Genomic DNA, 16083 nt, shown 5'->3' with positions numbered 1-16083 from the left:
TCTAGCACCACAGTCCTGTCATGCTAATGGCAGTGAAGTGGAATCATATACCATGCACCTTGCAGGTTCTAGTCACTCAGAACAAAGCCTTTCAGCCAAAATACCTCTTTGCTCCTGTCCCTTAAAGATAGCCCTTAGGTCACAGAGGAAAAACCAACTTTTATCAAGAGGGGAAATGCACATGACCTTTATGCTTGCTCAATGCTATGCAAACACCAAGGCTGTTTAAACTACTTCCCTACTTGGCATTCTCTCAACAGAAGGAATTAGAAAAGCATACTTTAAGGTTAATTTCAGGACACAGTGGCATCCCTTGGTGAAAACCCACTCCTTTAAGTTGGCAGATAAGGAGCTGTGATGCAGGCACCGAGTCCACTCCACAGGTAACTCAGGACAGCACCTGATCCCCCAGTGAGAACTACTGGGAGTGGCTCAACATCCAGCTGGAGCTTCCTCCAGGATTAAAATAGATTTCAGGGTGGCTGTTTGGCCTTGTGATGTAGCGCATCTCACATGGGAGTATCTGAGTTTGACCTCTGGCTCCGCCTCCTGATTCTACCTTGCTGCTAACACAATCCAAGCAGGCAGCAGAACTGGCTCAAGCAGTTGGGTCCCAGCCATTTATGTGGGAGGCTTGGCTTCAGACCGGCCCAGCCATGGCGGGCATTTGGGGGAGTGAACCAATTCTCTATCTATCCATCTCTCTCTTTTTCTGTCTTCCTGCCTTTTAAGTAGAATGAAGTACTTGGAAAGAAAGATTTAAATAAGATTTTATGTAGCTCTTTTACAGTGTAACAGGGGCCAGATGCTTGGGAACAGCTAGCAAATGCTGATGTGCGAGCAGCCTTGTCGGAAGCCCTGCCACCAGCAGCCCGTGCTTTATTCCCTGTGGGTTTGGTGAAGCCCTTTGAGTCTGTGAAATGAGTAGACGAAAGTCCTGCCCCTTCATGTCATAGCTCTGGCTAGAGATATAAAAGAAACAAGAAGGAGTATCCACGCAAACACAACCTTACAAATACAAGTCCCTTTACTATGTTCCTTTGTCCTCATGAAAGGACTAAGCCTCGGAGACTGTCATCTGTCCACCTGTTCATTAGCTCATTCACTCATTGACACAGTTCTCATGGACAAGGCAATGCACTAGGTGTAATCACACTGATTAAAGGTCCTTGTTGGAGGCCCAGCAGGTAGGTAGCTGTGCTTCCCTGTTACGGGATGGCACAGCAGTGAAGAGATCCTGTGAAGATACAGACAAGCAGGGGGTGGCCAGGGAGGTTTTCAGAAGACAGTCATGACTGAGTGGCAGGAGATGAACAGGAGTTCACCAGATAGATAGCAGAGAGAAGACAGGCTAGACAGAGGGACAGCATGTGCAAAGGCCTCCGCAGAAAACACGGTGCAGGGGCTGCTGCTGTGCACGGCTGGCTGAGCTGCTGCTTCCAAAGCTGGCATCCACATGGAGTGCCAGTTTAAGTCCCAGCTGTTCCACTTCCCACCCAGCTCCCTGCTTATGACAGTGGGAGCACTTGGTCCCCTGCCACTCTGATGAGAGACTCAGATGGTGTTCTGAGGTCTTGGATTGGGCCTGCCCTAAACCCAGCTCCCGTGGCTATCTGGGGAATCAGTCAGAAGGTGAAAGTTCTGTGTATATGTGTGTATTTGTGATAAAAGAGAGAGAAGAAGAGAAAGCCTCTGCCTTTCAAATAAATAAATATTTTTTAAACATGAACAAATAAAAAGACAACATAGTACATCCAAGGACCTGCCAGCTCATTAGAGCTCACAGCAGGTGCCTTTGCAGGTGAGGCAGGAAGAGGTCCTAGAAAGGTGGAGCAGGAGCCCCTATGGGGGCAAGGGCTGAGGAACCAGCCACACTGCAAATACCCAACTGTGTGTTGGGAAGAACCTCTCTGCAGAGTGGAGGAGAATGAAGCTGGTGGGTATGGGTTTCTGTGTCTAGGCCGGGGCTGAGGACAATCAACCCAGCAGCACAGTTAGAAAGTGACAGCAACGGGACTGGGACTGAGCCAAGCAAGGTGAATTCAGCTGTGACAGTGGGAATCCAGAGGAAGAAAGGAATATAACAGAAGTTTATAAGCAACAAAGACATCTTGGGGAGTGAAGACAGAAGAATCGGGATAACTTTCGGGCTTTTGGCATGAGTATACAAACAACATCCCCAGGCCTCCCTTCCTACACCATCTCTGCTGTCAAAAGGGCATTGGATACATACTGTAAGGTCAGGCAAGTGAATGGAACAGTGCAGCATCCATTCACTTGCGTGAAAATTCTATAGAAGCTGGTGACTGTACCGTGACATCAAACACTGGTAAGGATTCCATTGTACTCCCCCTTTTGGTACCTGATGGCCCCTATTGGGAAAGAAGTGAACCAGGCATGTCCGTGTTCAGAAGCACCTCCTTGTAAATGTGAGAGTGGGTGTTCTCCTACTTATCATTTCCACACTGACCAGGTACCAGACTCTGAACTAGACCCTGAAGATGTGGTCAACTCACCCTCATTAGGCTCCCTGGTCTCACGGAAGCTCCTGGAGGCTAAACCAGATAAGTTGACACTCAGGAGCATTTGCTGGGTCCAGCGCTGTAGTGTGGTACGTTAAGTCTTTACCTGCAGTGCTGGCATCCTGTATATGGTGCCAATTCAAGTCCCAGCTTCTCCACTGCTGATTAAGTTCCCTGTTAACGAGCCTGGGAAAGCAGTGGAAATGGCCCAGGGCCTTGGGCCCCTGCACCCATGTGGGAGACTCAGAGGAAGCTCCAGGCTATTGGCTTTAGACAGTCCAAATGTCTGGGTCTCTGCATTCCTTGGGAGACCTGAAAGAAGCTCCTGGTTTCAGCCTGGCTCAGCCCCGTCCATTGTGGTCATTTGGGGAATGAACCAGCAGTTAGAAGATCTCTGTCTCCTTCCCTCTTCTTCTGTTTCTCTATAACTTTGCCTTTCAAATAAATAAATGTTTTTTAAAAGGTGTATTTGATTTCAGTTACAAAAAGCAAATACCTACTACTGCTGCATGCACCACATAATTCAGGGCACACCTGCTTCATTCCACTAAGAAGACTGCAAGCCGGCAAGATCATTTTGAAGAGAGATTAGAATACATCAAAATGTACTTTTCCCTATGGAATCCCTACTTAGAACTCTTTTTAAATAAATACAAATGGCTTGCCCCCATCACCCCACCCCTAAATTAGCTACAGGAGATAAAATGCATGCTAATTAGCTTGACTGAGCTATTTACTTTTTAAAACATCATATTGTACATGATAAACATATATGATTTTAACCAATTCAGAAAAAATAAATAAATGGGTATGCTTTCCCAGGCCACAAGCAGGGAGCTGGATGGGAAGCGGGGTGGCCAGGATTAGAAGCAGTGCCCATATGGGATCCTGGCTCCTGCATGGTGAGGACGTTAGCAGCTAGGCCACCCTCCAGGCTCCAAAAAACATACATTTTTAAAAACATATTGGGAAAGGGCTCGGCAGCGTGGCCTAGTGGCTAAGGTCCTCACCTTGATCCCATATGGCCGCTGGTTCTAATCCCGGCAGCTCCACTTCCTCTCTATCTCTCCTCCTCTCAGTATATCTGACTTTGTAATAAAAATAAAATAAATCTTAAAAAAAAAAAAAAACATATTGGGAAAATAATTGGTACACAATGGTCCATGATGGGAAGGGAATTAACCATGTTTAGAAGTACTGCCTTGAACATGAGAGTGGGGACTTTCCTACCGGCACTCAGTAAGTATTATGTACCAGTGTAAGCAGCATACTACATTGTGTTTCTCACTTTTTACTATTATTATACAGAAAATAAATTAAACTTTATGTATTATATACAACAGAAAAATTTGTAATTTGTTGAACACTCAAGGCTGTAGTTGATATTAGTTTGGAATTCTGATTTATTCCTAAGCAGCATTATATTATGTTGTAAGTTCTTTACATTTTTACTTTTTATTTTTGAAAATATGTATTTATTTATTTGAATGGAAGAGCAATGGGCTGGGGGTGAAGAGATGACAAAGAGAGAGAAAAAGAGAAAGATTGATTTTCCATTTGCTAGTTCACTCCCCAAGTGGCTGCAATAGCTGGAGCTGGGCCAGGCTGAAGCCGGAACCCTGGAATTCTATCTGGTTCTCCCACCCCAATGGTAGGGGCCCACGTATGTGGACCATTTTCTCTGCTTTTCTAGATACAATAACAGGAAGCTGGATTGGAAGCAGAGAAATTGGGACTTGAATTAGCACTGCAAGCAACAGCGTAAACTGTTGGGCCATAATGCTGATCCTACATACTAATTTAATTTTGCTTATTTATTTGCTTATTTGAAAGAAAGAGTTACAGAGAAGAGAAACACACACACACACACACAATCCTCTATCATTTGATTTACTCCCCAGATAGCCCCAACACAACAGCTGGGCCAGGCTTAAACTGCTAAGAGCCTGGAATTCCACACGGCTCTCCCACACTGATGCAGGGGCCCAAGCACATGAGCCATGAGATGCTCTCTGCCAGGCGTATTATTACGGGGAGCTGGATTGGAAGTGGAGGCGGGACTCAATCCCAGCAACTCTGATATAGATTATGGACATCCCAAGCAGCAACTTAGTCTGACACACCACAACATCTGCCTCACTTTCTTCAATTTAAATGTTTTTCCTTTATAAAGATGATAGAAGTAATTCAGGAATTGAGCAGCTTCCAACCTGAGAGCATACTTTAAAAATAACCTTTATTACAGCAGTGGCTGTAAAAGCTACACATAGGCCAACTTGCAGCTGCACACGCAGAAGAAAGAGTATGTGTACAATGGGTGGAAGATGAGCAAGCTTTGGCCAGCACCCTGTTGACTTTCTGGTTTCCACTGTGTCTGATTGTTTTGTAAGATGCCAGCTGGGGGAGGTGGAGGGAACGATGCTGGCACTCTTCCTGTGTATTTTGCTGTAACTTTTTGTTGCTAGTCCATCATCAAAGGAATGGATAAAGACATTTTTATACTAGGAAATATTACTCGGCCTTTTATAGAGATCTTGTCATTTGAGACAACATGGATGGACCTGGAAGTCATTGTGCTAAATGAAGAAGCTAGAGACAGAAAGAAAACTATTTCCTGATCTCACTTAAATGTAGAATCTTTAAAAAAAAAAAAAGTAGAATGATGGTTATGAGGAGCAGGGTGGAGGTGGGGTAGAGAGGGGGGACTGGAGAGATGCAAAGCCTCTATCATGTAGGATGAGTAAGTTCTAGAGATGAATGAACAACATTGGGAATATAGTTAATACATGCTGCACTGTATGCTTGAAATGTGTGGATCTCCCTCCTACACACACAAATGGTGGTTGTGTGAACAGACAGTAATGTTACACTGTATATTTCAAAATTTAAGTTAACCTATCACACCAAGACACCTTGATGTTGGTGTAGTAGCTTAAGTCTTCATTTGCAGTGCCAGCATACCACATGGGTGCTGGCTGGAGTCTTGGCTGCTCCATTTCCCATCCAGCTCCCTGCTAATGTGCCGAAGAAATCACAGAAAGATGGCCAAGTCCTTTGGCCCCTGTGTTCACATGGGAGACCCAGAAGAAGCTCCAGCCATTGCAGCCATGTGAGCAGTGAACCAATGGATGGAAAAATCTCTCCCTGTGTAACTCTGTCTTTCAAATAAAAATAAATAAATATTTTTAAAGGTTTAATGAATAAAATTTAATGACGTACATGACATCTATACATAAACTCATATAAAAAAGAGAAATTAAAGACCAACAGATACGATGTATTTACACATTGGAAGTATCAATATTAAGCAATTATTTCTCCCTAAAACTCATCTACAAGGTCCATATTGAAGCAAACACAATCACAGCAGATTATTTGTTAAAATGGTGACGCTCAGGCTGAGATTTAGATAGAAAAGGGCTAATTACGGGAAGTGACCCTTCACCAAAAAGCCAATGAGATAGGTTAACAAGCACATGAAAAGATGCCAAAGCCTTTTGAAAACCTAATCTAAAATTAGACTTCAGGGAAATGATAAGCATATTAAAACCACAATAATCTACATTTCACATCCGTTAGAATGTTGAACTTATAAAGTCTGATCACGAGCCTGGTGCAGTAACCTAGTGGCTAAAGTCCTTGCCTTCCATGTGCCAGGATCCCATATTGGGCACCAATTCATATCCCAACAATCCCACTTCCCTTCCAGCTCCCTGCTTGTGGCCTGGGAAAGCAGTCGAGGATGGCCCAAAGCCTTGGGTCCCTGCATCCACATAGGAGACCCGGAAGAGGCTCCAGGCTCCTGGCTTCAGATTGGCTCACCTCTGGCTAGTGTGGCCACTTGGGGGGTAAAGTCACAGACAGAAGATCTTCCTCTCTGTCTCTCCTCCTCCTCTCTGTATATCTCACTTTCCAATAAAAATAAATAAATCTTACAAAAAAAAAAGTTTGACCACATCTAATGTTGACAAGGATGTGGATGAAGTAACTGGAATTCTTCCCCGCTGTGGGTGGGACCATAACAAAGCATAGTGACTTTGGGAAACAGTTTGATGTTTTCGTTAAAAAGTTAAACCTACACCTAACACGGGATACAGCAAGTTCACTCCAACGTATTGTCCAAGTCCCCCTAAGACACCTGCATGTAAATATTCAGTGTTCCTTTACTCATAATAGTCAATAGCCGTAATCATCCCAAAATGTTGGCCAAACACATGGATAAACAAAATTAGTGCACTCGATCACTGAGCATTCCCAGTAATAGAAAATCATACACCACCGATGCAGGCTGTGCCATGGTTGAATCTCCAAAGCATCACATGCAGCAAAAGAAGTCTAGAGCCAAAAAATGCTTTTTTTAAATTGTTTATTTGGAATTCAAGAAGACATGAAACTAACCTATGTTGACAGACATCAGGACAGTGCTGCCTGGGAAGGTAACAATTAAACGGATACGACCAGGAAAGAATTTTCTCAGCTGAAGGCAACTCCAGGTACACTGATTGACACAGTGGTTATACGGGAAAACGCCGGCTGCACTGTACACAACAAGTTCTAGACACTGAATTGTTGGTCAATTTTATCTCAGCGATGACAAATCCTTATGGGACTTTGGAGCATTTAATCATCCTAGAGAGGGTGAACTGTGTTTATCTTCATCTGTTTTTAAAGATTCATTTTATTTTTATTGAAAGTCAGATATACAGAGAGGAGAGACAGAGAGGAAGATCTTCTGTCTGATGATTCACTCCCCAAGTGGCCACAACAGCAGGAGCTGAGCCAATCTGAAGCCAGGAGCCTGGAGCTTATTCCAGGTCTCCCAAGGCTTTGGGCCATCTTCCACTGCTTTGCCAGGCCACAAGCAGGTTGCTGGAAGGGAAGAACCGGCACCCATATGGGATCCCAGTGCAGGCAAATTGAGGACTTTAATTGCTAGGTTACCGCGCCAGGCCCATCTTCACTGATTTTCAACAAGTTATGTAATTATCAGCAACTTGGAAAAATAGAAAACCCAGATGAAGGCAGAGAAATCCATAACATTCCTCCTGAAATGAAGGATTAGAAAAGTGACTGAAGGGTGGGCACTTGGTATAGCACTGAGGCACTGCTGGTGGCCCCACATCCCACATGGAAGGGTCTACTTCAAATCCCAGTTGCTCCACCTCCAACCCACCTTCCTGCTCATGCGTACTGTGGGAGGCAGCAGATGATGGTTCAAGCAACCTGGGTCCCTGTCTCCCACCAAGGGGGCCCAGGTTGAGTTTTGGGCACCTGGCTTGAGCCTAGGCCAGGTCCAGCTGTTCCAGCTATTTGGGAAGTAAACCAGCAGATGCAAGATCTCTCTCTCTCTCTCTCTCTCTCTCTCTACTTTTCACATAAGGATAAAAATCAATGCATCTTTTCTTGCAAAGAAAAGTGACTTAGTGACAGTATCTAGGGGCTGGAGTGTGCTGATCGGTCGTTGTCGTCAGTGTTTACTGAATATTACTGTGAGTCAGCCTCTGCTTTCAGTACAGGAATGCGGTGGTGAGCGGAAGAGACAAAGTCCTTGGGTTTACTGAGCACACATTCCTTAAGAAACAGACACGGAAATCAAACACAGAATGAGAGTAAGTACAGGCTAGGACTAGTGCAAAGAACTGGCCCTAGAGAATATGTGACGGGGAAGCAATAAAGGGGTGGGGTGGACCTAAAACAGCTAAGAGAAATCACAGAAGACCTCTCTGAAGAAGTGATCTTTGAGTTGTGTAAGGGGACGAAGGGCAGACAGGAAAACATTGCAGACAGCCGAGACAGTGTCAAAGGTCGTGAAGAAGGAGGACCCATGATGTGTTTGAAGAAATCGATCAGGGTGATTGGTACTTAGAGTTCAGTCTAGAGACGGCAGGGTGGGCCTGGACTGGAGAGCTGCACAGGGCAAAGGCAAAGGCAGGAAAGAGCCTGGGTCACAGTCTAATATAACAGGAGGCTTCCAGGGAGCTTTTCAGCAGGTGGGAGATGTTTTCTGCTGCTGGGGAGAGAGGGTGGGAGTGGGCACCAGGCTGGGAGATCTGCTAGGAAGCCTGTGAAGAAGCAATGCTGGAAGCTGACAGGCGATAAGAACCAGAGTGCCAGCAATGGAAATGGCAGAAAGACTCTAGATAGAGCGTACAAGTGGCACTGCTGATGTGCTCAACTAAAAATGAGGAAAGGAATGGGAGGGAGTGAAAGTTTCATTTTAAGAAGTCAATGAGGGCCCGGTGGCGTGGCCTAGTGGCTAAAGTCCTCGCCTTGCATGCCCCGGGATCCCATATGGGCGCCGGTTCTAATCCCGGCTGCTCCACTTCCCATCCAGCTCCCTGCTTGTGGCCTGGGAAAGCAGGAGAGGACGGCCCAATGCATTGGGACCCTGCACCCAAATGGGAGACCTGGAAGAGGTTCCTGGCTCCCGGCATCGGATCGGCGCGCACCGGCCCGTTACGGCTCACTTGGGGAGTGAATCATCGAACGGAAGATCTTCCTCTCTGTCTCTCCTCCTCTCTGTATATCTGACTTTGTAATAAAATAAATAAATCTTAAAAAAAAAAAAGAAGTCAATGAGGGTCCGGCGCGGTAGTGTAGTGGTTAAGGTCCTCGCCTTGAACGCGCTAGGATCCCATATGGGCGCCGGTTCTAATCCCAGCAGCTCCACTTCCCATCCAGCTCTCTGCCTGTGGCCTGGGAAAGCAGTTGAGGACGGCCCAAAGCTTTGGGACCCTGCACCCGCGTGGGAGACTTGGAGGAAGTTCCTGGCTGCTGGCTTCGGACTGGCTCAGCTCCGGCCGTTGCGGCCGCTTGGGGAGTGTACCACTGGACGGAGGATCTTCCTCTCTGTCTCTCCTCCTCTCTGTATATCTGGCTTTCCAATAAAAATAAATAAATCTTAAAAAAAAATTTATAAAAAAAAAGCCAATGATTCCAGCATGCACCAATGAGGCAGCTGGGTACACGGGCCTGAAGTTCATGAGAGTCTGAACTGGAAATATTGAGTTCCAGGTTATTACCACAGGGAGGGCCCAGTGGGGAGTGTCTCAGAGCAAAAGGCAGCAGGCCCAGGAATGAGCTGGGGCACCCCAAAGTTCAGGACTCCTCTAAAGTCACGGGAGGAGTAGGTGAAGTGGTAAGAAAGTCAGGACAGTGTGTCCCTGTTCTCAGGTTGTGGAACTGCAGGAGGCACACAGCACTTCCTCCCGAAGCATCTTCCCAAGTGTGAAGACAAGAAGAAGGGAGGTGGTCCCACAGATTCAGCCAGCAGAGCAGCCACGGAGGAGCCTGCTTGCTGGCTGCAGTTGCACAGGAACCACCACCGGCCATAGCTAGCACCTTGTCACACGAGGGTAGGAGAATGAGGCCAGGGGCCTCTCATTTGGATGGAAATCAAGATGACCCTGGAATGTCAACTCAGCCACAATGACTCACAAGCTGCCTGCAACACCTGACCATGATCACGCCACCTTCCTGCTATGCCAACTCCACAGAGGTCTTTAACCCCGTGTTTCTGTTAAGCCCACCACTTGCCAGGCTGCTGGGCTGCCATGGGACAGGTGAGCCAGATTCCTGCAGCTTGGGCTCAGGCACTCTGGCTATATCTCCACTTAACCATGGAAGCCACAGACCCACTTCCAAACCCTGGCTTGTGATTTTTCACTCCTGCCATTCCAACCCACTTTCCCCGTCTATCCAGTCTCCTATCCTCAACTGCCACACCTGTATTTTTAACCTGCCTCACTGCACTACTGAATGTATATAGCAGTGGCCAACAAACTCCTGGCCCCTTCTGCTGTTAGGCTAATAAACAAAGGGGCATAATGTTCAGACTTACCCGGAACTGTTAAGATGGAGGGAGATTTTTCAGGCTGTTCATTAACGCGGCTGCTGTTCTGAACCCAGAAGATGTTGACAGGCTCAGGAGGGCCCACGGCTTGGCAGGTGAGGTTGAAAGCTGTGTTTCTTGTGACGTTCATGTCCTCGGGCTGCTTAGTAAAATGAGGAAGCCCTGCAGAGAAGTTCAGTGAAAGTACGACATGTTTTGTAGACAGGCAAGCCCTTGGGGGGATGGAAATTGGAAAGCCTGCGATTGTCCTATGCACTACTTCAGATCTGAAATGGCCGATTCTCACTCTGTCAAGCTGAGTAAGATGGGTGGGAGGATAATTTCTAGCACTTAAGACTCTGATTAAGATGCCCTGATCCCAAATCAAAGTACCTGAGTTCAAGTCCTCCCAGCTCCACAGTCCAGCTTCCTGTTAGTGCACACCCAAGAAGGCCGTAGGTGATGGCTCCAGGCATTGGGTCCCTGCCATCCACATGGGAAATCCAGGGCGAGCTCCCTTCTCTCAGCTTGGACCTGGCACAAGTGCCAGCTGTTTGGGGCATTTAGGGGCTGAATCAGTGTATGGGAGCACTCTCTGTCTCTGACTCTCAAGTACTTAAATAAAAACTGGAAACAAAAAAGGTTGAGCAAGAAAAGAACACAGCGGTTAATTTCGCCTGCAGCCGGATTTCTAGGACACTCTCTGGCGGAGAAGGGGGTTGTTGTTAACAATGATTCAGAACTGGTTTTGCCAGAAGCAAGGCCACTGACAGCTCCAAAGCCCAGTTTTGCTCCAACCGCTGGACTTGGCTGGCAGGTTTTCCATATTTCTTACCAAAAGAAACAGTCAAGTCAAAGGTATGCAGTCGGGCTGCCACGTTTTGAGAATCTACCACGTGTATGATTTTCACACAGAGATAATTAGTTCTAAAATCCTCAAGTGTGTATAAGGGCTATGCACTAGTCATGGCATGTTCCTGTGAGAACAGTGTAGGCAGAGCCCCACACCTTCCATCCCAGTATCCTCTACGCAGTTCCAGGATCAGGGCCACAAGGAAGTGTAGGAATCTGTCAGAGAAAGGCATTGAGTAGCATCTGGGGCCCATGCCAAACCTTCAGTGGGTCCGGCCAAGTGTCCCCAAGCAGCTCAGCTATGCACTGGAGACTCACAGAGCTGGTTCAACAGGTATGGGGGGTGGTGTTTAGTGAGATTCTTTCCCCATTTCAAGGTTCCTTTTTTTTTTTTCTTGAAGATTATTTTATTTATTTGAAAGGCAGAATTATAGACACACAGAGAGCGCTTCCTTCTGCTGGCTCACTCCCCCAAATGGGTGCAATGGTCAGAGCTGGGTCAGGCTGACGCCAGGCTGACGCCAGGAAACAGGAGCTCCATCCAGGTCTCCCACATGGGTGGCAGGGACCTAAGTATTTAGGCCATCTTCCTCTGCTTTCCTTAGGCCTTTAATGTGGAACCAGGTCAGAAGTGGAGCATCTAGGACTGGAATTGGTGCCCATATAGGATGCTGGCATTGCAAGCTGTGGCTTGACCTGAAATGCTACAAAGTCAGCCCACAAGGTTTTTCAAAACTCCAGACTTCATGTGTTCTTGCTCTGGGCATTTTTTTCCCCTTTGGATTTGACAAGTAGGATGTCCTTTAGGCCTTTTTCCCAGATGAGCAGCAAGTGCAGGAAGCTCACCCAAGGCAGATCCTGAGCACCAGCTGCGCTGTCTGGGATGGACTTAGAGCTAGTGTCTGGAGGAGACTTCTCTGCAGGGCCACCCCTCCCAACTCTCCCCTTCTCCATCTACTGCACCCATGCCCTCCTCGCCATCTCCTCCCTCTTCCTCAGGCCCCTTGTCTATTCTGTGCATATAAAGAGCAGGTTTACAAATGGATGAACACTTAGACGGGCCTTTTAGTGGGAGATGCTGCTGGATGAAAAACTAGCCACCTGCTCGGAAGCCTGTGAGGAGCAAAGTCAGAAGAAAGTAGAAAAGAGAGTGATCAGACAGCTCTGCTCACAGAGGACAAGAAGCAGGGCCTGGAGGGCACCCCTGGCTGGTGCAGTGAGCAACACCACTCACAGTAGACAAGGGTGCATTCTACCACAGGCTGCCATGACTGGGCCTGCCACTGCAGACCCAGAGCTCACGGCTCAGCATCACCCAGGCATCAGTTCACAGGCCCCTCTAGATTTCCACTTCCAGTGGGGCACAGACTACCTTTCCCTCGCCTGATGTCACCCTCACTGACCTCCATGTGATGACATGAGATTTCTCTGAAACATGCGCCTGATTGATCCTACAGCCCAAAAGGAGCTCCAGGGTGGGCTGCTGGGCCAGGGTGCGCTGCTGGGCCAGAGCAGGAGTATCACCCTCTCTCCCCTGTACTACCACCCACGACAGAGAAACACGCTAGATGGTAAGTCAATGGTCACTTGACAAAGTGAGTGGTTTGGCTGGCAGCACCGAGAGCTGGGCAATAAAATGCAAAATTTTGCTTCCTAACAGGAAGTCTTTTCAGAGTCAATAACCTACAGACAAAGAAACACCTAATCTCTTCTTGTCCTGCTTTTCTCTACTGTGTAAAGCACAGCTTAGACTTCAAGAACTGAGTTCATTTCATCATCCTCTGAAACTGGAACAGAGCATAGCCTGGCAAGATCTGACAGATTCCCATGGTTATAAACAGGCAGGCCTAACTCTGGAGTGTGCAATAGCATTCGATGCAGCGGGCTTGGAAACGAACAGTTCTCGCAAGCTTACCTTGGACCTCGAGGTCAATGGGTTCAGACACGATCTCTTCATCATTTATTTTCATCTTACAGATGTAGGATCCATTGTCTGAGCGCTGCACACTGGTTATGCTTCAAAGAAAAACACACGGAGGTGTTTATAGGGAACTGTCCTAGGAATCCCTATTAGAGGAGCAGAAAGCTCTTCCACCACTCTGCCACAGGCTGTGATGGCTACTAGTTCTATGTTCATTTAGCAAGACCATGATACCCACCCGGCTGGTAGGTCAAACACCAGCCTTGACGTTACTGTTGTTCCAGGTAAAGAGGTGACATGGATCAGAGAAAGAGCCAGAGGAAACATGTCACCCTACCTCACACCCACATTCCCACCTTAAGTCTTTTCTTAAAACTCTCACAATAGAAACCTGAAATTACTGCCACAGCAAAGCCAGGGCCCAGGACCTGTGCTAGTCACACGTCCTGACTAGGTCTCCAAGATCACCTACAGCCTATTATAATATCATTATCATTAAATCACCAAGGCTGACACTCCCAATCCCATCATGTACCTGATGCCATGACACTTGAGACTTCCTAAAAAGGCCAAATAATGGGCAGTCACCAGATTCTTGGGAACTTCGCCCCCAACATCACCCCCTCCCAGGTCTTGAGATCACATAAAGGGATGGCCTGGTGTGTGCTTTCGCTTTAAGACCAAGAAATCTTGTTCCCCTGCTAATCTTTGTCTGCTTGCATCTTGTCCTCAAATTCTCTCACGTACTGAAGACAAGAACCTGGAACTTCTGGGCCTCCAACATGGTGAGGGCATTTTTTAGTAGTTTTTTAAAAAAAATTATTTGTTTTCTTTTTATTTGAAAGGCAAAGAAAGAGACACACACAGAGAGATCTTCCATTCACTGGTTTGCTCCCTAAATACCTACAACAACCAAAGCTGGCCCAGGCTGAAGCCAGGAGCCCAGAACTCCAGTTTGGTCTTCATATGGGTAGCAGCATACATGAACTATTGTCCACTAACTCCCAGGGTACATACCACCAGGAAGCCGATAGAGAAAGTCACTGGAACTTGAACCAAGCATTCTGCTACAGGACGCTGGCATTCCCACAACAGTTAAAGCAGCTAGAGCACAGCACTTCCCCTCTGTCTCGTCTTCTGTGGTAGACGCCACACCAGTGGTTCTCTACCAGGGGACTGCCCCCTCAAGATGTTTTGGAAATCGCTGGAGTTGTTTTTGAAGTTACAATCATTAGGGGCTTTAAGAGTGAGGAGTGACTGTATCCCAGATGGTCTTCTGAGACTAGAACTTAATTCTACTTCCCACTCACATGGTGTGCTTTGCCCAGTGTATAATGTGGAACTGTTTCCCCAGGGCTGGAAAAGGGAGGGCTGGTATCTCTCTGAGCTGTGCCTTGGTCAGCACTTGGGAAGGCTAGTTGTTGGCAGCACCACTGCACGTGCAGCTGTTCTGTGTCAGTCACACATCTGGGGGTGCACCACAGAGCAAAAGAACTTACAGCACAAGTCAAGACTGGGATCAGTTAGAACTGTTGTCGGGGAGGAGTCTGAGGTGTCCAAGGTAACATCACCTCCCTATTTTTCCCTAAATCTGGTAACAGTACTGTCCCCAGCAACCTATATGGGAGATCTGGATGAAGCTCCTAGCTCCTGGCTTTGGATGGAATCTCTCTCTCTCTTTCTCTCTCCCTCTCTCTCTGTCTCCTTCCCTCTCTGAAACTCAAACATTCAAGTAAATAAATGAATGAATCTTTTAAAAAAAGAAATAGGGAGGCCAGTGCTGGGGTGTAATGGATAAAGCCACTCTCTGCAGTGCCAGCATCTCTTATGGGCATTGTTTGGTGCCCCAGCTGCTCCATTTCTGATCCAGCTCCCTGCTAATGGCCTGGGAAAGCAGCAAGGATGACCCAGGTGCTTGGGCCCCTGGACCCACAGAGGAGACCCAGAAGAAGCTCCTGACTTCCAACTTCAGACCAGCCCAGCTCTGGCAGTTGTGGCCATTTGGGGAGTGGACCAGCAATGGAAGATTTCTCTCTGTTTCTCCCTCTCTCTGTAACTCTGCATTTCAAATAAATAAAACAAATGCATTTTTAAATAGAAAAATAAACAAGAAGAGAATCACATGTCCAGAAAGGTGTATGACGCACGTTGGGCTGTAACTAAAGGCATGTGCCCCTGATCTTCAACAGTTCCCAGATTCTGCACAACTGACCAGCCTGGTCTGCTTTACAGCTCCAGAGGAAACCATGGCTTCTTGCCATGTGTTTAAAAGAGGTACCATTCTCTCCAGGCCCTGAGGGTTCGACAGAGTGACCTGTGAGGCTAAACTGGAAGAGAACAGCTCTGTCTTTGAAGATTCATTCTTGGCTCAAGGCCTTGGGACCCTGCAGTAGCAGCAGGCTTTGCAGCACGACTCAGGGGCACAGGGACCCCAGAGCAAGTGAGGGCCAGAGAGAGAAGCAAGCCTAGTCCAGCCCAGGGCAGGCAGCTTAGCCGGACTGCTCCCCACCCAGGAATGACAATGCTCCTGCACAGAGCCTAAGCAACAATTAGGAACAAGTTAAGGAGTGGGCAACGCAGCTGGGATTGTAGAAATCAAGCTGCATAGCATGCCCAGAAATACTGTAGGCCAACCTACAAGGAACTTTCAGTGAGGGAAGAGAAAAGGAAACTGCAGAACACTAAGGTAATGTAATGGAAACTGTGACTTAGCCCACTGGTGTCAGGAAGTGTTTAGCCGTTGCTCAGAGAGGACAGGTATTGGAATCGATGCGCAAGCCCAGACCCATTTCTATCATGTTTCCATAAAACTCTCTCCCATAAACGTTCTCCTTGTTGCTTCTACATATCCAAGGATAAGCTGCCACTGGGAGTATAGGATGTGGTGTGGGGCTAGGACAAGAGGTATGGCTGTGTCTGGGAAATCGCAAAGCTTACACGCCATGGATGCTCAGTGG

General features: G+C 47.2%; 1 protein-coding gene across 1 annotated transcript in view; it reads right to left on the bottom strand.

Moving 5' to 3' along the window:
• Positions 1 to 16083, bottom strand: part of MERTK (MER proto-oncogene, tyrosine kinase) — a 106066-nt gene that overhangs the window by 58772 nt on the left and 31211 nt on the right. The window contains exons 3-4 of the mRNA XM_058667622.1: positions 13121 to 13221; positions 10363 to 10536 (exon numbers count right to left, since the gene is read on the bottom strand). Of these exons, the coding sequence (XP_058523605.1) occupies positions 10363 to 10536; positions 13121 to 13221 (275 nt within the window). The remainder of the gene's footprint in view (positions 1 to 10362; positions 10537 to 13120; positions 13222 to 16083) is intronic.

The sequence above is a fragment of the Ochotona princeps genome, chromosome 8 (genome assembly GCF_030435755.1).
Source record: "Ochotona princeps isolate mOchPri1 chromosome 8, mOchPri1.hap1, whole genome shotgun sequence".
Lineage (NCBI taxonomy): Eukaryota > Metazoa > Chordata > Mammalia > Lagomorpha > Ochotonidae > Ochotona > Ochotona princeps.
This window is presented reverse-complemented; position numbering and strand designations above follow the sequence as displayed.